This window comes from Podarcis bocagei (genome assembly GCF_964188305.1).
Source record: "Podarcis bocagei genome assembly, chromosome: 3".
Classification (NCBI taxonomy): domain Eukaryota; kingdom Metazoa; phylum Chordata; class Lepidosauria; order Squamata; family Lacertidae; genus Podarcis; species Podarcis bocagei.
In genome coordinates this window covers 20,102,211-20,123,042 of record NC_138127.1, presented here as the reverse complement: position 1 = coordinate 20,123,042, position 20,832 = coordinate 20,102,211, and the positions used below count along the sequence as shown (strand labels likewise).

The following is a 20,832-nucleotide window of genomic DNA, read 5'->3' as shown; positions in this document are numbered from 1 at the left end:
CACAGCCTTCATTAATGGTTATGTTAAGTCTAAGATGATCTGCTTCTATGTTGAATAAGCTTCTTTTCTACTTTCTGTTGGGTGGGGGGATAGAAAGACAGCAGGATTCCCAGCTGGTCTTGGAAGACAAACTAGCTAAGAAGTCCTGCTGACCAGAGTGTGTTCACAAGTGCTGGGGAAACAAAACAAAGCTCAGTTGCGGGATTGAGGGTGATACCTTGGTCCCAGAAGGTGACATTCTACATTCGCTTAGACAACTGTGCTGGACATAGTTGCAAATGTTCCCTCCTTCCCCAGCAATAATTTACATCAGAATTACCATGATCTTGAATTTCTATTTAACATATACATTGTGCTAAAAAAAAATGTTTCTTAAAAGGCAACAATCTGGATAGTCACATCTTTAAATAAAAGCTACCATCAAGCATTGTACTGTATAGCATTTTTAATTTGACTATATAAAGCCATGTGCAAGGTTTGCAAATCGGCTGTTATATTTAAATAGGATTTTAAAATAGCCTAACGATTTGCTTTAATCACATATTATTGAAAGGAAGTTTATTTTGATACCAAAGTGCAAAAAATTTATGTTCATAGGTAAGGCGATCTTACTCAAGAAGGTTCTTTATCCACAATGCTCTTAATTTTACTAAATACTTCAAAACAGGATGTTGAACAGAATAGTGCAATGGTATCCAACAGAAACAGCAATATACTATAATTTTCCACAGAAAATCACAAAATTTTACTGATCTATTTATTAAAAGCCCTAGGGTTGTTAAAAATTACCAGTCAAGCCACATTTATACATCTTTCTGTTATATCAGTTTAGCCTATTGCTTCACATCTATTAAAACCAATCAAACAACAGCTGTGAGAAGGCTTTATCATTTGTAGAATCAAAATATCCCTTAAAATATTTACATTTTACAATATAAAGGATAGTAAAACACAATGTCATGTACAAGCTTAGGTATTCAAGTTTTTGAAGCAAGAGAAATGGTTGGGAAATTAATACAAATTATAGCATAAAGACTAAAAGGTGTGGGGGGACCTTATTAAAATGTGTACCCTATAAGCAATAAAATTTGGACCGTGCAGCCTTCTAATTTCTGCTCAAAAACTGTTTCAGATGCATAGGGGTGGGAATATGATGAGAAATACTGCTCTTTTTTCATTTTGCTTGTCTTTTGAAAGTCTTCAACACCATTCAAGTATGCTGTATACTGCATTCAAACTTGGGTTTCTGAAGAGGGTGTCACATTCTTTTCTTTTCTTTTTAAGTCAGTGAAATCTAAGAAGAGTGAATGATACAAAATTCTCCTTTATATTTACTGGAGCATCTTCAAACAGCGAGCACAAATCACCAAAGGCTGCAAATATGTCAACTGAAGCCAAATCGAACAAAGAACCTTTATGCACTTTTTATTGCATATCAAAGGAAAACCCTTAAATTACTGTCTATACAAGCAACGTAAAATTTTGAACAATTCAACCTCTGCTCCTAGGGCGGCTGAATGTAAAAGTAAATGAGCAAGCGGTACACTGGTTGGTACCCAACAAGACTTGTCTCTACAAAACATTAAACACTGGATATTTTTTTAAAAAAAGAAAGAACTGATGGCACAACTGATACCCAAGCATATATTTTTACAGAATTTTAGGACATATTTAAAACAGATTATTTCCTGTATATTATAAACTTTAGAAGATAGGCTGTGGACCCCTTTCCCCGCTACTTTTACCTTTTGTTTTTCCCCCGGTCACTGTGGTCCCTATCTTTTTGATGTCTATCTCGGGGCTTGTCGCTCTCTCGCTCTCTGTGCCTCTCCCTACTTTTCTCTCTCTCTTTCTCCTTCTCCTGAGCACGCTCTTCACTTTTAGGCGCTTCCTTCTTGTCAAGATTCCTACTGTCTCTGGATTTGCCTTCAGAGTCTTTGTCGCTATGTGAAAGCCGCGACCTCTCTTTGTCCCGATGCCCTTCCTCCCTGCTTTTCCTCTCTCTCTCTTTTTCCTGGTTTCTATCTCTATGCCTATTTCTTTCGCAATCCGGCTCCCATTCATGCCTGCCCTTTTTCTGGTGGTGGGTCTCGCTGTAAAACCTCTGCCTGTGCTGGTCGCTTTTCCTCCTACCAAATGCCCTCTCCACATGGGGACCCTGGCGACCCCAAGGATCGCTGTGACGCCTCTCTGGCCTCCGGGTGTCTCTACTCTGATAAAAGTGTTCTGGCCCCGAGAATCTTGGCTGTTTCTGAGCCAGGGGTGGCACTGGCGTAACTGGTCCAACAAAATGTGGGGGCTGACCTGACAGGTGCAAAACGGGGGGCCAAGGCATCAGAGGGTTCTGAGCAAAGCCAAAGCCTGGAGGAGGGAGGAGCGGAGGGGGCAGATGAGGAGGAAAGCCAAACACAGGATTGTTTTGGGGAGGGAAATTAGGGGCAACAGCCCCTTGAAACTGAAAGCCAGGTGGAGAAGTTTTGGTGTGCTGAAAATTTGGCTGCGGAGTCCTGATTGGTGAAAAGCTTCCACTTGCAACAGGGCTGGGCATTTTGGTACTGAATTCAGAACCGCTGGCATTATCTGCTTCAAACTGAGATGATGACGGTGGTGTCAATAATCCTCTTCTAATGGGATGTAGTGCCTCGGTGCTTTGCATCAGTGCTTCTTCACCCAACGGATTTGTATTTTCTGGCTGTGAGGAGCACACACTGTCTGCTGTAGATGCAGCTGAAACCAACAACTTCTTGCACTCTTGACTATCGCTCTGATCTGAGGCTAGGTCATTTCCTGACAGTTGCTTATTATCTACTTTAGCCTGTTCAGTTTCTAAAGTGTCCGGTTGTTGACTATTCTGCATTTCTTCATACTTAATACTGTCCCCATCATTTTCTGAAGCATTGTTCTGTAGGCCTCGTCCTGCTGCTTGCCTTGGATCCCTTTTAAGATTGATGAACTGTGAACTATTCACAGTCATACTATCAACAGATGCTACACCGCCATTATTGCTCCCAATTCCTTTCCCTGTGCTCGCCGAGACAGGAAAATCTGTGGTCCTTTCCTGAGAAACATTAGCACCGTCACCCAACCTTAGACTGCTTTCAGGAGTCTCTTTGGTTTCCTTGTTCTGTGACAGAATAGTTAGGTTTGCTAAAAATGCTTCTGTAGAAACATCTGGTGGTTTGCCCTTAAGACTTATGCTTGTCAGATTTTCTGACGAGCATGAGACATCGGCTACTGGTGTATCAACTGCAGAGAAATTATCAACTGGTTCTTTTGAACTGTCCTTTTCCCCCTTCGTTTCTTCAGTTCCAGCAGTTACTATAGGAATGTCCCTTAGTTCTTCTTTTATGCTGGCCTTTTTATCTAATAAAGGCAGATCTTCACTAGCAAGCTGGCTGACTGCTGGCTGGATATGTTCAGACATCTGCCCCGTAGTGCCCAAAAGACTTTGAAGAATATCATCAACTGGCAGTGGCTTACTTGCTAGCTCAAGAGCAGATTGCTGATTTTCCCATCCAACCAAAACTCCAGGAAGGAACCGCAGAGGCTTTGGTGGTTCAAGTTTGATGCTTTCCACAGCAGGCTCACTCACAGTTGTTTCTTCGGTATTCGATAGCTGCGACTTGATCCTTTGTTTGTGCAATACAGCTGTGAAGGAGTTGAAGAAGTCGTTCTCATCTTCTTTTTCCACCGATTCAGAATGAAGGACTTCAGGTTTGCTCAGTTTACTCTTCTTTTCTGGGGGCAAATTCTCAGGACTCTCTTCGGCAGGACTAGGGTTCGTACTGGTGGCAGAACTGGCCTGCCTTTTCAGCTTCTGACGAATTATCAACCCCAGCAACAAATTGGGTCGGTGCACTTCAATACCTGCATTTGGAAGGCAGGGAACCACAGTGGTATAATTAATAAGATACACATACACTTCAGGAGAGAAAAAACCTATTTCTACCAAAAAGCTTATCTATGCCTCTGCAATCTCAGAAAACTCAGCTGCTCCAAGTAGTCAAATTTCCCCATGTCTCTCTCAAGGGCTGCTCCCTGTAAGTAGAATTCCTATACACTCTAAAATAATTAGTTCCTGTTAAATAAAGATAAGTTTGCTTCATTCATGGGCAACAGGAAGCACTAATGCATGCTTGTTGAGGGGAAAAACTGAAAGGCAAGGTTTCTCAATGAGGGTGACATTTGCAAGCTTCATGCGCGCTCTCAAAATACAGTCATACCTCGGGATGAATACGCTTCAGCTTAAATATTTTAGGGTTGCGCTCTGCGGCGACCTGGAAGTAACGGAGCGTGTTACTTCCGGGTTTCGCCGTTCACGTAGACACTCAAAATGACGTCACGCGCATGCGCGGAAGCTGCGAAACGCAACCCGCGCACATGCAAACATGTCTTACGTTTGCTTCAGGATGCGAACGGGGCTCCGGAACGGATCCCGTTCGCATCCAGAGGTACCACTGTAAAAGCTTCAAGCTATCCAGTTTGGGGGATAATCAAAATGAACCTCAACAGTATAAATGTCAAAAACAAGATCTCCATCACTAACATGTGAAACGGCCAACTTTTGTTACCTACCAGGACCATCAAAAGGCACCAGCTGATGTGGAATTTTATCAGAGGCACCTAAAGGGATGATATATAAATCCTTGATTTGCTTCATGTTATTTGCAGCTACACCGTAACGCTTTCTGCTGCTGAAGTATGCAAACAACAAAGTGTATGAAATCTGATCCTCTTCTGTCACGGGGGTAAAACGAACCACACAGATTTCCTATGGAGAAGGGGGTGGCACAAATTAACTTACAATTGGTCAACCAGTTCTCTAAAGCAGAATTCAGCACTTGATGGCAGGGCAGGAGAGGAGAGGGGAAAGTCAGCAATCATCATCTTACTTTCAGGTACTTACTGCACCTGAAAGAGTTGGTTTTTCACGCAGCAAGGAGAATTTGACACTGCAGAGACTTCAGTTCCAGGTAAAGAAGGGCAGTCTTGGTTATTAGAAGCTGCAGCCAAGAAGAGGAGGCCTCTCCACAGCTTTTGGCAAAGCTTTTGAAGGATTTCTCAGCAAGCGGCCAGCCCAGCAAGCCACTTGTGGGTGTGAAGCAATCTTAAAACAACAGTACTTATGAAGGAGGGAACTTCAGCCATTTGAACCAACTTGTACAGGGATTCATTTTTGGAGGTGTGCAGCCTGCCTTTTGAATAAAGCAGCCCTGAAATGTATACACTGTATGAAGTCTGTGCTTCTTATAGATAAATTAAATCAGATCCGATCTGATCAGTAGACTAAGCTGAAGTTCTCTGTGCACAAAACTTTCAGAAATTGCACATGCAGAATCTTGTAATATCTTTAGTAAAAAATAATAACTCCCCACTCCAGCACTATGAAAATATTACTTGCAGAGACGCAATTGGATCTGCAAAATATTTTTAGGACTATGAATATTTCTGCATGACTGTCCATGCTTTGTAGCCAGCGTGCCTTCTACTATCACTTCACTCCAGTCATGGGGTCTTCATATAGGAAAATATGCTGAAAATGTGCTAAACATCCACATCTACTCATTTATCACCAAATAGAGAGTAGTTTTGTTAGGCTTTATCATTCAGGACTAGGTGTTTCCATAAAAAGAGCCTGCTGCATCAGAACAATGGTCAGTCCATCAAGACCAAGGTTTCCCAACCTTGGGTTTCCAGCTGTTTTTGGACTACAACTCCCATCATCCCCTAGCTAACAGGACCAGTGGTAAGGGATGATGGGAACTGTAGTTCAAAAGCAGCAGGCGATCCATGTTTGAGAATCCCTGATCTTGTCCATGTTCTGTGCTGCATCCTGCACAAATGGCAGTAGTGAATTTATGCCAAATAGTAATAGTGGCAGCAGGAAACTGTGCCTTTAAAAAATATTTAAATTGAGTGGGGATAGGGGACAATTAACACCATACATTTCCAGGACCAGAACAAATTTGGTTTTACCTTTGTCCCCATGGCTTTTATTTTTTCAACATATTCCCAAACAGTCTGGGGTGATATCCTGCCACCAATTTGGATGCTATCTGGCAAATCCTATGGGAGGGGAAAATAATTATGCATTGTAATTTTATAACATTGTAAAATACATTGTAAAATAATAGCTACTCTTCAAATACTTACTATGCTTTTAAAACATCTTAAAGAAGTTACCGTAGAGAAGTACTGCTATGAAAGTACAGCTAAATGAGAAAAATCAGTATCACTCATGATTCATAAAAGAAGGCACATTATTTCAAATGATGAGTGAAGGGAGGAAGTAAAAATTCTACTGCCTTTTGAGTGCATGGGAATTTATAGAAACGAATTTATAGAAAGCCAGTATGTAAAAAAGCTAGCTTAAAAGTGTACATGCTGGAGATCTTCATTTAAGTCTCTGATACACGTGTTGATGTATTACCACAAGAAGAGTGGGCATGAGGGATGGAAGTGTCTGTTAAACAAAGTGCTATGATTGAAACCCTTTCTAAAATAAGAGAGAATAAACAACATCTCTTGGTGTTTTTAAGTACTCTGCATTCACAATGCCATATTCAAATTTTAGTTGTTCGCAATGAAAAGAAAATTTGGAAAAGTTTCCAAGGAAAGCGACAACACAACATTGAGTGTATACATACTACCTCTGTTAAACTTTCAAAAGAGCCAGAGATGGGGTAAGCCTTGATAACAAACTTTGCAACAGATGGCATGTTGATAAAGCCTTTCCAAATGAAGTTCAGGCGAGCCAGAAATAGTGCTTCACTTTCAACCATGCCAGGCATTTCTGATCTGTAGGACAAAAGTGTGGAAAATATAATAAATGCAAAACAGTCTAGTCTACTGCAAGGGTGGTGGGGGGAGGATGGCAGTAGGGACACTGGCTGGGGCAGCAACATTAACAGAGAGAAATATGTGCAAGACTAGTAATAATCTCAATCTGTTTTCTTCCATCTTTGCTACGAATATAATGGCAAAACCACCAAGACAGTTAGTAACAAAGAAAACAATCACATTTTTTTTTTTAAAAAAAGTTGTAACAAGCACCTGTTTTTCAATGCCTCCACTTTGTGTGCTTGGAATACACACAGGTGGGTCAAAAAGCTTCTTTAAAAGTAAACATGAAGGCTGCTTTTGTTTGTTTGTGTACCGTGGGGTTCCATGCAGTAGTTTCCACTTATTTATGAACATAATATTAACTAGGGACAGCAGCCACAATTCTCTGTGACTGGCAGCAACCACAAAATTATTACCTAGAGCCTGAAGCAGAGGCAAGTGCTGGATTTGGCAATTCTGTATCTTCCTCTAATAATTCTGAAGCCAAAATGTTTGTTGTTGAAGAAAGTGCATCCGCTATGCTTTCAGCTTCATTGTCTGATGGTTTACGGGCAACGCCAACAGACACTTTCACATTTTTCCCAGAAAGGTCATCACTAGGTGGTGCCATTCGACCTTGAAAAGGCAAGTTAGAAAGCTTCGCTGTTTAAACCATACCAGATTAGAAAAAAACCCTAATCTTAACACTAAATTACAATTCTTACTATAATGCTTAAAAACCTTGCTCACTGAAATTAAACCCAGAGGCTTTGTACATTTCTCTAATTTGTCCAACTGTCCAACCATTTTCAGGTAATTATTAATGAAAATACAGATTTCCTAAAGAAATACAAAGTATTTGGATGCAACACTAAACCATGGTTTAGCATTATGAGAACAAGTCACAGGAAGCCTAGGACTTGCACACTGTCCTGTCTCTATCTGGTACAGCTGTGTGGAAAAGTTCACAAGCACTTGCTTACATTATAACAATAACGATATCTTTATTGTCATTGTCCCATGCGGAACAATGAAATTGAAAAACTACATAAAACTACATAAAAACTACATAAAACTACCACAAAACTACATAAAAACTACATAAAACATTAAAAAACCCCTAAAAACTGTAAAACCCCATTTTAAAATACACTATACTATACTATACTATACTATATATACTATACTATATATAAATAACCTTCTTGTGTCATTTGAACCTAGACAGGCTGCAGTTATTCTTAATTGCAATTAATTTGCTTCAACGAACTTCCAACAAACTTTTGGCTCGATTCAACTAGCTACACTTAAGATTAACTAAAGTTTAGAATTCAGACTAAACTGGTTAATATAAATCAGAATTTTCTGATCTCTTCCCTCCAGCCACATCAGACCATAGGGAGGTTGGAGGAATACGCAAAACAAAGACTCACTGAGGTGCAGTCTTCTAACCATAGTTTAGTGCATTATGCCAAACTGCACCAATGTGATAAAGCTAATGGTATAGAAAAAGGATCTGATAGTCCCCAGTCAGAAGCAGGATGAATTTCCAAGATCACACTGCATGCTGCAAAAAAAGCAGGTACCCGAGTGGTATATTAGTTAACATGCCTGAGTAGAACAAGGGAGACCGGTTCAAATTCCCACTCAGCCACGGAAACTCAGAAAGTGACCTAGGACAAGTCACTGTCTTTCAGCTGTTATAAGGATACAATGAGAGGCTGATAGAAAATAAATGGACAGTTTATCAGACTGTGCCACTCCCATTGCTACTCTCACTGAAATTAAGAGCTAGCTATCCATAACAGGAGCTGTGGGGAACCTGTGGCTCTGCAGATGTTCAACTTCTGCAGCCCCAACTTCTCAACTGGTTTTTAAGCATGCAAAAGTTAATACTACCTATGCAAATTTTACAGTTGAGGTCAAACAGATGGTTCTTATGTTGACTTGTTGTATCAGGAGTGGCGGATTCATCCACTTCTTTATCTTTTTCAATCTGTTCTGTTTTCTCCACAATCTTAACTGGAGGGGTTTCCTAAACAAGGAGAGACAGACAATTTGTTAATGCAATTTTATTTTATATAGAATAAAAATACAACTTTATGATCAGAGTCACAACGTACAGAGGTCCAGCTCACAGGTAATGCTAAGCCAAACCATAGCTTAATGCAAATGAGTAGGTGCCCAGATTGCAACTGCTACACTCCTCCCCCAGTCCTGCTGCTGCAGTGCTTCTTGGGGCTAAGACATGGTTTGGCTTGTGTTACACCCAAACCCAAGGTTATGGTTTGTCTCAGCCCAGACACTTTATCTATCTTAACAGAACTAATGCATTGTTTGTTTTAAACAAATACACAGCAACTTATTTCGTTAAAAAAACAATATTTTTGCCGCGATACCTGAATTTCCATTGGTGCTTCTTGCTCTTTTACCGGTGCCTCGCTCTCAATTTCTATTTCTCCTTTATGAGTAATTTTTGTGATTGGTCGCCTTTCAACTTCCCTCTGCTCTTTTTCAATCATTTCAATTGTCTATCAAGAAACAACAAAAAACAGAACAGATACACAGTGTGAAAACCTATGAACACATCACCAGAAGCAGCCCCAGAATATGGGTGGAAAGGTTGCTTAATTGCAACTCCCATAATAATCCCTGAACACTGGACACGCTGGATGAGGATAATGGGAGATGAAACCTAAGTTAGAGAAGACAGTTGTCTGAGAGATGAAAACTAGAGTCCTCCTCCTTCACTGGATGTTTAGCATGAAGAACAGGTAGAAGATCTAGAGAGAGCAACAGATGGTGGATACTATTATTCCATGTTGGCTTCACAGCCAGAGGCCTGGCTGTAAAGCTGAACTATAGTCGAGCATTACATGCAGAAGACTTGAGCTCATGCACTCTCCCTTCCTCTCCCCTTCAACTGGAAGCTCCCATTTCCGTTTTCAATTAATTTCACATTATGCCTGCATCCTAAATTGTACTTAATTACAGGTTATTGAAACAGGACAACTTCTTGTCACCGTTTGAAGTCAGTATGTGTTTAGGGCATAATGCAGTTAGCTAAAAACAGAAGCGAAAGCTTTCAATCTCCCACCCTGCTCTCACAGCCATACCAGAAAAGGAGAGAGGTAAAGGAAGCTGACAAGCCTGAGGCCTGCTCTCTGCTAAACCACAGCAAACCATCTAAATTCAGCTGTTATCTCCCAATTTCCTCAGCTTCCAAGAATGGAATGGCTATACTTCTAGAAAGATGACTCTTGTATTCGGTAGAAAGCCGGTCACTGGATCAAGGATGAACTATTTCAAAACCATGCACTGATAAGCAAGTTCCAAACCAATAATAAGAGCCACACTGAATAGGCTTTAAGCGGCATCAATGGGAGGTTTGGAGCACGCTGTCACCAAAGATTTTGATTTTATTTTTGTAGGTATTCACTTCTTTGGAAGAAAGCAAAGGCTGCGATAGCACCAGAGGTGCAATAGGGCCTACCCAACACATCACATTCTTGTCAAATGCATCCCTTTATTTTCCCCTGGAAAATATTCACTTCTGTAGGACTAATTAAAGAGATGTACTTGGCAATACGGTTGGGGGTGAGGAAGCAATCTGCCCCAGACTCAGACACAAGTTGGTCTAGAGAGAACCTATCAGGTGGGAAAGAATGTACAATAACTGTATGAATAGAGAACACATGTATCTATCACATCAATTCTTTGCAGGGATTCTGGAAATCTACAGGTCTGCTTGTAATTTAGGAACGGTAAAATATTTTCCCTTTGTACCAGTCCCACAGATCAACATTTTTTGATCAATTAAGCTCAAATTTTACAACGAATTTTGTGCTTCTTCTTGTTGTTGTTCTATTTTCTAAAGTATTTTAGCTGTAAGTGATTTAAACAAGCCCTTGTAAATTCACACTGCAGTTACAACACAATCAACCACCTAAAATTCACTGCGGTTGCTCATTGGAGAAAGAAGCCATTAGACTTCAGATGGTGAACGGGAAACACAGAAGACAAGTGGAAAGTTTTGAAATTTGTATTGATTAGCACTAGGAAACAGGTGATCCATTAAATAAACAACTGTAAATTAAGCGTACATGTCTGTTTTCTCTTTTCCTCCATGCAGCTAGTTCTTTGGAAGCCAGCTCTTCCGGACTCATTCTTATGAGATGGTCTGGAGTTACTTCACCTTTCAACACTCTTTTGAACAGTATCTGGGGAAACAATCAGTAATTAGTTATAGCTAACAATTAAAAAAATAAATCTGCAGGCTTCTAATTCAATTTCAACCAGAAAAGAAAATTGAGTTTTTTCAGTCTCACCTGTACATCATTTTTAAAAACTGCCCTCTCTACACAGAGATACAGATAGTTGTACATTAATGTCCTTAATGGATCTACCATTTCACAAAGTGAAGTCAGATTCTTTAAAAATCCTTAGTATGTTTTAATGCTTTTTTAAAAAACCCCAAAACCAAATAATGATCTCTTTGCTAGCCTGAAGGACACATCTCGAAAAATGAAACGCGGGTGAGTTTTCAGTGGCTGATTTTTCAAACAATAGTTACTGAAAAATGAAATTCTCACCAAGGAAAAAGATTTGAAGAGGTCCTGGTAGCTTAAATTAAGTGAACAAAGCAATAGACATATGAGTCCTTTGTAGAATTTTGTATAGTTAAACATAACAAGAAACATTAGAATGCAGGAATGGAAGCTTCCCAGAACACACAGAAAGTTGGAGATTTATTAGACAACTTATTTCATTGGCAGACTTGATCAGCAGGCATATCTAAGTACATTTCAGCAATACTTTAGCTTTACAGAAGTCAACAGAGAACAACAATAGCAAGGAATCATAAAGAAGTGAGCTTATAGATTGGGCTGACCCACGTTTTTTTCAGGTGGAATCCAATGCTGCTGTTCCACTCACATAACAGCTTTTAACCCACAAAATTCCTCCAATAACACAAGAAGAGATGTTTTTAGAAGTTTCCCCCTTCCACTGCAGCCCCTTCCCCACCCACAACCACCAGGTTTTACCAGAGTGTGATACCACAGAGGATTGCAAGAGGAGGGAGGAAATAATCTCCACTCCTCTATTACATTAGCGGAGATGCCTGCTGAAACAAGAGTTATTCCATGGGTCAACAGTGGGACTAGACTCTACCCATCATCAGTCACAAACATTATTCAATTTGGATATGCTACCAAAATAACTGAAAGACAACACTGCCAGCACCTGGGGGGAGGGGGGGGAGAGAACCATAAGCAGGTTATATTTTATCACACTGACCCCGTTAAGAAAGTCAAGCACTAACGGAAAGATTTCAGAATGTGTATCAAACATAGATAACATCACCTACATTGTTTTTGGGATCTTTCAGATTGAATATCAAGCTTCTGTACTTATTCTTATACTTGGAATCAGTATCTCGGAAAAAAGAAAATAGTTCTTTTTCAATTTTAGTCGCAACTTTTGCTGCCCTTTCTTCAGGAATCTTCAGTGTTGAGTCTGCAAGCCTGAAAAATACACACATCATATGTTTTTGGTTTGGTTTCCACCAGGAAACAATAACAATTGAGACATTAACAATTTGTTGAGCTCGTCAGCCGCACCTTTTCTCCAGGATTTCTTTAAGAGACTGCCGAACACTTTGCCTTATTTGATCAGCGGAAGGTTTGGATGCAGGGGCAGGAGCTGGGTGTACATTGCTGGTTGTTCCTCCTTTCTCCGTTTTCTTTTTCTTTACTTCCTGTTTATCCTGAACACCTGCATTAAAATATAAATGTCACATCATGGGATAGCTTTAATAACTTGAATTTGAAATTTCACAAGGTTGAAGGGAAGGCGTTGTTACATTTGAAGGAACATACAATTACGTAATTTTGGATTTACACAACTGATTATCCTGTTGGGATTAGTACAAAACAATATTAGGCACCAGAGGGTTCTATGCATTGTCTTATTAAAAAAACAAACCCCTGTAAATCAAGTCCATCTCTATTAGAAATTGACCGAATTACTGGACAGACAGCAAATTACTCAACTGATCCGAAATACTTTGCATTAAAAGTCAGCCTTCTTTAATGAAATTTACGTTAAAGAATCCAAATTGTAGACCATAGCTTTGTATGCTTTATTAAAGACCTGGTTTGTAGGATTCTAAAGCCTGCATGAGGAAGCAACTTGCCTTCTCTTGTCACTATAGGCACCCAAGTCCAGTGAGCCCTTAGTGGCCGTCCCCCTTCACAATATTTACTTCCAGCAATGAAAGCAATATTTTAGGAGTCCAAGTCTTCCATTGTCAGGTTAAGCTGCAACCCACACAGCAGTATTTTAAAATGAGCCCTTATATATTTCATTCCATGTAATAACATTATATTTTAAATGTGGTTTTGTTTTTCTTTAAAAAAAAGCAACTTCAAAATTTTTAGTTACCGGTTTTTGTTGTGCTTTCACTTGAACAAGAGACATTAAGATTGTCTTTATTCATTCTTTCGTGTTTGTCTTCCGATGATCGCTGTGGACATGCAACCATTTGTCCTGTTTTCCTAACAGGAATTTGCTGCCTTTTTTTCATTTCAGAATCTCTGCATTCTGATACTGGTTTTCCATCACCAGATTCCTGTAACAAGTGTTAAGAAATATTAGAAACCATTTGGACTGCAGTCCTTCCTAACAGAATGATCCGTTTTATACCTATATATTTGCATGTGTGTGTGTTAATTAGATGTAGATTAAAAAACAGAGGAAATTATGCCCACTGATGTTTCGTTTAAATGAACATAAATTTCTGGCATCTCTGCCTATGAAGCCCAGCAAAAGGTCCCAAAACAGAATATTAACACCTAATGCACTGAAACATGAGGCCACAAGTTTATTTATTCATAAAAATATTTATATACCACTATTCATGAAAGCCTCACCAGAGCAGAGAACCTTCTGTGAGGTTCACATTCACACCATACATTCCTCAAAGAATTTGGAGAGCTGTCATTTATTATTTTTCTCTACGTTGGGAGTGCAGACAGGCAGAATATATATTTTTATGTTAGGGCTAATCCAAGTCGAGTTGTTAAAGTACATAATCACCAGACATTCTGCACATTCACCAGGGTTCAGAGTGCATGTGCTCATAATCCATTCATGAGGATGGAATGATGCACATTTTCCAGTCAATATACATAATCTCCAATGAGCCTTGTTCAAAAATTGTACAATATATGCAGATTCCCTAAACTGTGTTAAGAGATTATGTATTCCCCTTGTCTTATAAATCGCATAAAAAATTACTGGAGCCTACCAAAGTTACTCTTGTTATTATTATCATCATCATTATTATATGGCAACTACAATAGCATTTCTTACCCTTTTAAAAATTTTGACCTTGTGCTTCACAGTCTCTTCTCCCTGCTTTGTTTTACTTTGTGGACACATGGAGATTTGTTTTGCTATTCCAGGCTTTTCGCACTCCATCATTCTACCTTCTTGTGTTGTTTCCGGTTTCACTTGTGCATCCGGTATATTTTGATTGACAGGGTCGGGTTTTTTGTCTTCTGCAGCACAACACTTTACACATACGTATTCTTTGTCTTCTTCTCCCATTTGCTGTGCTTGAGAAAGACTCAGACCAACACAGTCACCATGAAACCAATCATCACACCTGCCACAGCCTACCATAAACCTGAAACAAGAAAAAACAAATGACTTAATGTGCTTAAGATTTTACATTTCCTTGACTATAAAAACATCACATCTTAAAGGGAGTATATTGCAGCACTGGCTCCACTCAGCTTGTTGGAGATTGATTCCACTGCTCCAGCCTTACAACATGGTAGGAGTTGCCAAGGTGACACCAAAATTGGATCTTGTCACACTAATTTAGAAATGTAGCAGTTTGGATATCAAAGAATTCTTTGGCTTTCAAATAGACCCGGAAAAGAAACTGATTAAGTTGGTTATACACCTTTAAAAGTATATGTGCCCCTCTAAATATGCTATGCCTCCCATAGTATGAAATGATGCAGCACAACAGAAAAATATAACCAAATTGTCACACATCACCAAAATATTAGCAAAAGAGGACCTAAGCTGGCCAGTTGGGCATCACATGACATTTTATATCCTTACATTGTTCAAAATGCAACTTTATCTAGACCATTAAGCAAGCATGGCTGCAACTGCCACAAACTAACAAAGTTAGTAAAGCAGAAGTTCACAATTCCAGTGCAAGAAACAATTTCATTCCTAAATAGAACAAAAGTTGGTCTTTTCATAGACCTATTCTATTTTGCAATTAATCCCCTAATATATATTTGTCCGAACGGGCACCTTACATTTTTCATAATATTGAAACTTAAGATAACCCAAACCAATAAATAAACTTAACTTCCCCTTGCACTCATCAGTAGTCTTTACTTTCTCTATTTTCTAGGAAGGGAGAAGGGTGTACCATTTTATGGACATCCAAACTCTTGTATTTTGAATTTCCCCTTAAAATTATATAGAAAACAAGGTGGAGTTGAAACAGTTGAGGGAAACTTAAGGGCAGCCTTCTAGTGGATATGAATTTCTATCTTTCAAGCATTTGGCAAAGACAGGAATCCAGAAAATTATGGATGGTATTCAACGAAGTTGTTGCATGCAGAGATTAAGCCCAGCTCATGCAACAGGACTTTTCACACTGCTTCTCTGCACCACCTAAATCTGCTCTGGAGGGTTGGAGAAACCACCAGAACAGATGGGGGGCACAGCTGTAAGGAGCCAAAACTCACTGCACAAGCAGCCTTCGTTCCCCCTGCCCCCAAACACCTCAATTAACACTACATTAAATTCCCCCCTCATGTTTATAACAAGAAGACTGAAGTACTCACTAGAGAGCAGAAATCAATGTTAAAAGTGCTCCGTATCAGCTTGGGTAACTTTCCCCCCACAAATTTACTTGTTATATAACTTAAATTATTAATGAAGATTTGTAAGTTCTAGTGTTAAGTCTTATCAGGAAGATGCAAACACGGGCAATTTTTGTCAAGATTCACTAAGGCAATTCCTGACAAGCCTGCCATTGCATGCTATGAGTCTAGCCAATAGTTTGTTGTTCCAAGTAACTGAAAGCAACCATTCTAATGTAGTGAGGAACAATGCAGTTGGCCCAATAACCTTAGTATCTGTCTTGTTCTACACTGCTAACTCACATTCCTCTAATAACAATAATAGTAACAATAGACCTGCCTGATACTTGATAAATCCTGGGGTGTTTTTTTTTGGGGGGGGGGGTCTGCTGAGGTACACAATACATAGCCAGAATACTATATAGAGCATGGGATCCTAAAGCATGACGAGTAAGAACAGCGTACTTCACTTCCTCTTGCACCACTAAAGACAGCTCAAGCTCAGAGGGGTGAAATAACTCCAAGTACAGATTCACATTCATAGTTACTTGGACTAGAGTTTTACCATATGGGTTTCCAGCCAATACTTACATATGTGACTATTTGGCTTCTAACAATCAGAGGGGGGTGGGGGTGTAGTGTTCCATTAACAATTTCTTTATGCTTCATTCAGGCGTAAGAAACAAATCTCAGCTGTCAGCTCATACATAAAACTTATAAAGTATTTCAGATTATCTTCTAGGCTTTTTTAGTCTAGCCTATTACGAAACATATTACCTGAAAATAAGCACTAGTGGTTTCAACCAAATTTTCTGTCAGGTAACTGTGTCCGTAATTTGAGCCTATCACAATTTCCAAGATGGCCATAAAAACTAGCATATTTGAAGACCAGGAACTGATTTTGCTTTGTTTTCTATGGCGGGGGAACCATGACATTTTCCATCACAACCAAAACATTCTAGAATGTCATGTTCCAGTTTAAGGATCCCAAAGCTTATTGCAAATCTCATTATGAGAATATGAAGTATGTCTGATAAATCCATATACAAGTTATATTACATAGATTCAATCTGCTGAAAGCTGAACTAGCTATGTGGAGGACTATATGTTCAGATTTAGTGTGAAAATAATTGTATTTCTTTGCTTTAAAAATCTGATAGAAATAAGAAATTGAATGTCTAAATGTAGCAATAAGGGAATGAAATAAAAATAAGAAACGTGGATATTTAAAAGATAAGGAATTGGCAGAAAAATAGACCTGGACAGAGTAGCCAATATAGTGCCCTTGGGATGTTTGTGATTACAACTTCCACAACCCTATTCAGCAAGGCCAACTGTCAGGGATGATGAGTTATAGTCCTCCTGTCCTCCCTCCCTGCCAGGCATCACACTGCCTATCCCCAGACTAGTGAAAGCACTTTCAGGCTTTATGATCTTGCATCTCTGGTGTGCATAAAGAGGAATACATTTGCAATGTAGGGAGACTATATAGAAATAGAAAAGTGTTCCCTTCACCCCATGCCCGAAAAGGTTATGGGGAACTCCTGCCCATTTTGGGTTACGCACATTATGTTTGGAATCCGAATTAATTTCATACTTTTGAAATACTAGCAGCGACTATTCCAATTAAGAAAGAAATGGTCAATATGGGAAAGTGTTCAGAACAGCAATATGGGGTATTGTACTTTCAATAGCAGTCACTCAGTCAGATGCTAAGCACACTCAAGAGAGGAGAAAGGTGTTCTAAAACAACTATTGAGCACGTAAAACATAACTGTTGATCAATCACAGCAGTGCTCCCAGTGTCTGGAACAAAATACAGTGGCTGCCACAATCTTTCACGAAGCAGCTGCAATTATGTTTAGGTAAATTAAAATGAATCTATATTTTCCGATTGTTTTAAAAGGGCAAGCCTGCTTCTGAATTTGTTGTTTCAGCAAGAGCAGTACAGTAGAAAAGCAAAGAAACAAGATAACACCAAGGTGGACTCCTTATGGCTCAGTTTTTCATTGACTGGGATGGGAAGCAACAAACAAGGAGCAGGCTATCAAGATGGCTCCCAAATTATCAGATCTGTACATCGCTTTTGTCCAGTGACTAAACTCAGTTAAACGCCAACTGAAATAAATCTTTATGTACACAGGCTTAAACTATGTAGACACATCCTGACTCTTTGCTATGTAATATCTGTTCCAATGTAACTCTCATTTTTCAGACTTAAGAGTTAATGTCATACAATCTGTAAGCATGTTTTTTGTGTGTGTTGAATTCTGAACCAGTACATTTTTGTATTTAAAAAACTCCAGTCTGGAATAATGACAATTTGTGTCATTCCAAATTTATCCAACTGTTACTATCTATTAATGAGCTCTTTTAGAACTTTATTTACAAGTTATATTTATATTGTGATCCTACCCATAAACAGAAATTTGATTTGACAAATACACCAATTTATGGCTTGGTCTGCTATAGGAAAATTCAAGCCTATAGCACAAACATGGGAATAGTTAACAGATAATAATGATATTATTTATACCCCTGCCCATCTGGCTGGGTTTCCCCAGCCAATCTGGGCGGCTTAAGCTGGCTGGCTAGCCATATTCTGTATCAGCTTACAAAGCTCTAATTTAGTTCCACAAATACAAAATAAAGGTATGAATTTACTCTCCAAACACAATGGGCATTTCCTTGTCTTTTCTTTTCATCACTTTGATAAAGAGAATATGAACGTGGCAGGGATAGACATGCCAGCCAAAAATGAAAGTTTACAAAAATGAAAGCAGGCATTTTCCAAGTAAACATCAGGCCCTAATTTGCTGTTCTGAATTCATTTTAAAGTTTTGTCCATTAGAGACTGAATTTTAGTACTGGCACTAGGAATACTGTGTAGATGTAGGATAGCTAACAAGAATGTAGCAAAGTTGATAAGAGAGGAGTGGGGAGCCCTGCAGTCCTCCAGAGATTGCTGGACTTCAACTAGCCATGCTGATTTTGGTGGATAAGAGTCCAACATCTGCAGGGCCACAAGACTCCACCCCCCTTGATACCTCTGTAATAAGGAATCTCACTTGTCAAGGGGCAAGGGAGATGCCCCAAATGTCTAAAAGGAGAGAATCATTTATGAAGAGCTGAAGACGGCTTTAAAGGCCAAACAATTTCTTTTTCCGTGGCTTTTGAAGGTGTGTGTAACTGTAGCTAATACTAAAAATTCTGGCTGCAGACAGCTTCACAGTTTGATGTCCAAGCGCTACTCATGTTGTAAGGCTGAATTAGCAGATGTGTAGCTGCAACAGAAAGAAAGAAAAAATCATTTAAAAATATTAATAATGGGGTGGTATTCAAAGTGTTTCAAAAAGCTTTTCATTAAAACCAACATGCTGCAAACATTTAAGAAAACAAAATGAAGTACTGGTTGTACACAGTTCACTTAAGCACCAATTTTTAAAACAGATGTTCTGATTGCAACAATGTACTGCCTTCTGCAAACAGAGTAAAACAATAAATGTATCTGAACCATGGTTTTGTTACTGTAAATACAGAGTCTCTTAAAATATACTAATGCAACGTCCAGACTATCTTTTTCAAATAAGCAGTCACCCAAGTGGAATGTGGACAGTCAAAATAATTTTGTTGGGTTTGAAGACAAGTTTTTAAAAATGATACACCAACTCAAAATTAACTTTATTTAAAATACATAGCACAGATTGCTCTTGTAAACAAATCGAGCAGCATATTCATGAACTAGAAATTGATGTTAGTAAATGCAAAAAGTCATTCTTCACTTCCCTTTCCATTCCATTCTTCGATGTGAAGCAAGTTCATGTAGGGTGAAACAAATACTGTCAACTGTATTTTTAGTAACTACTCTGTTGAAAAACATTTTCAGTTTTCTTGGTATGGCTATAATAAATACATTATTTCAATTTAGCATATATAGCCATTTAGCATACTTTAGATTACACCCTTATCTAGCATTTAGGGGGGAAACCACCCTTTGTTTTTACAGACACAAAGAAGGGAAGCTAATTCTTAAAACTTTACAGGAATAAAGTACAACAAATGTACCAGTATTTAAGAAGTATATATAGCTAACTACATAAAGATAAATTGTTAATCCACTGTAAACACAGATGAACTGAAGTAGGTATTGTAGATTGGCAAACATGGTAGGCCCTGATTCTACAACAAATTCCACACTAAGGGCATAACTGTAAAATTTTTCTCATGTCAAGGACAATTTGATCTTCAAATTCTAAAGAAGAACTTAAGCAGGGGCAAGGGGCGGAAAAAGAGAATTACTCTCCAAAAAAGTAAAATGTTAAAGTGTTAGACAGAGATGGGGAGCCTGTGGGAGGGCAGTGATTTTTGTTAATACCCCCTCCACCTGCAACCCCACCCCCCTCACCTTCAAAAATATGGTAGCCCCAAAATCCTATGAAGCAGATTTAAGGAGGGGCAAGATGGACAAGGAATCACTGACAATTTCCTCCCACCCCAATTCCTCTGATGAATACCTTCTGTCAGTAGAGAGGTCAGCTCTGGATTCCACCCTTGGGCTGCAACATGATACACACATGCATTGGAGGACACATTCATATGATTATTTTGTTAGTATGGAGCCAGTCCACCATTTAATGTGCACATCTGTATTGCAGCAATATATTCCTATGCAGTTTTTAATGACATAGTATGAGCTCTGTTCACATCATTCTTCTGAAAAGATACTTCAAACATTTCTCAGTAAGATACTCATAATTCTCAGTAGGATATTCGTAATTCTAAGAGAAACAAGCCCCTTTCACACATTATCCAAGTGAACAGGCTACACACAATTAGAGTGGTTGGCCACGGACATTTCACCCGCTTGCCTCGCTCCACTTCCACCTCTGAGCATCGAGCAAAGGTCTGAAGGTGAAAGCCAGCTATATTTGTCGAGGTTTTTCTACATGATCAAAAGGCCCAAAGTACAAGCTGGCAATCGAATGGAAGGAGACTCTACAAGTGCAACTGCCTACCCACTTCAGGCATTTGTTCAAATGCAGAGATAAGTGGAGCTGGGTGAGTGGACCAGCAGTGCGGCCTCCCTGTGGTTTCAGCATGTGGATCCACTTTA

At 39.2% G+C, this 20,832-nt stretch overlaps 1 protein-coding gene across 17 annotated transcripts in view; it reads right to left on the bottom strand.

Annotated features, from left to right (window-relative positions):
* Positions 1-427: 427 nt before the first annotated feature.
* The window catches only part of PHF3 (PHD finger protein 3), a 45,309-nt gene continuing 24,904 nt past the window's right edge, over positions 428-20,832 (bottom strand). For 16 of the 17 annotated variants that reach the window (XM_081187048.1, XM_081187043.1, XM_081187045.1 and 13 more), the window contains 12 exons: positions 14,197-14,512; positions 13,267-13,453; positions 12,444-12,597; positions 12,191-12,347; positions 10,926-11,042; positions 9,222-9,353; positions 8,722-8,857; positions 7,260-7,458; positions 6,648-6,798; positions 5,977-6,066; positions 4,576-4,771; positions 428-3,867 (listed from right to left, as the gene is read on the bottom strand). In XM_081187048.1, coding sequence (XP_081043174.1) covers positions 1,742-3,867; positions 4,576-4,771; positions 5,977-6,066; positions 6,648-6,798; positions 7,260-7,458; positions 8,722-8,857; positions 9,222-9,353; positions 10,926-11,042; positions 12,191-12,347; positions 12,444-12,597; positions 13,267-13,453; positions 14,197-14,512 — 3,961 coding nt within the window. In that variant the 3' untranslated portion in view covers positions 428-1,741. The remainder of the gene's footprint in view (positions 3,868-4,575; positions 4,772-5,976; positions 6,067-6,647; positions 6,799-7,259; positions 7,459-8,721; positions 8,858-9,221; positions 9,354-10,925; positions 11,043-12,190; positions 12,348-12,443; positions 12,598-13,266; positions 13,454-14,196; positions 14,513-20,832) is intronic. The other variant, XM_081187055.1, reaches the window with a different exon arrangement.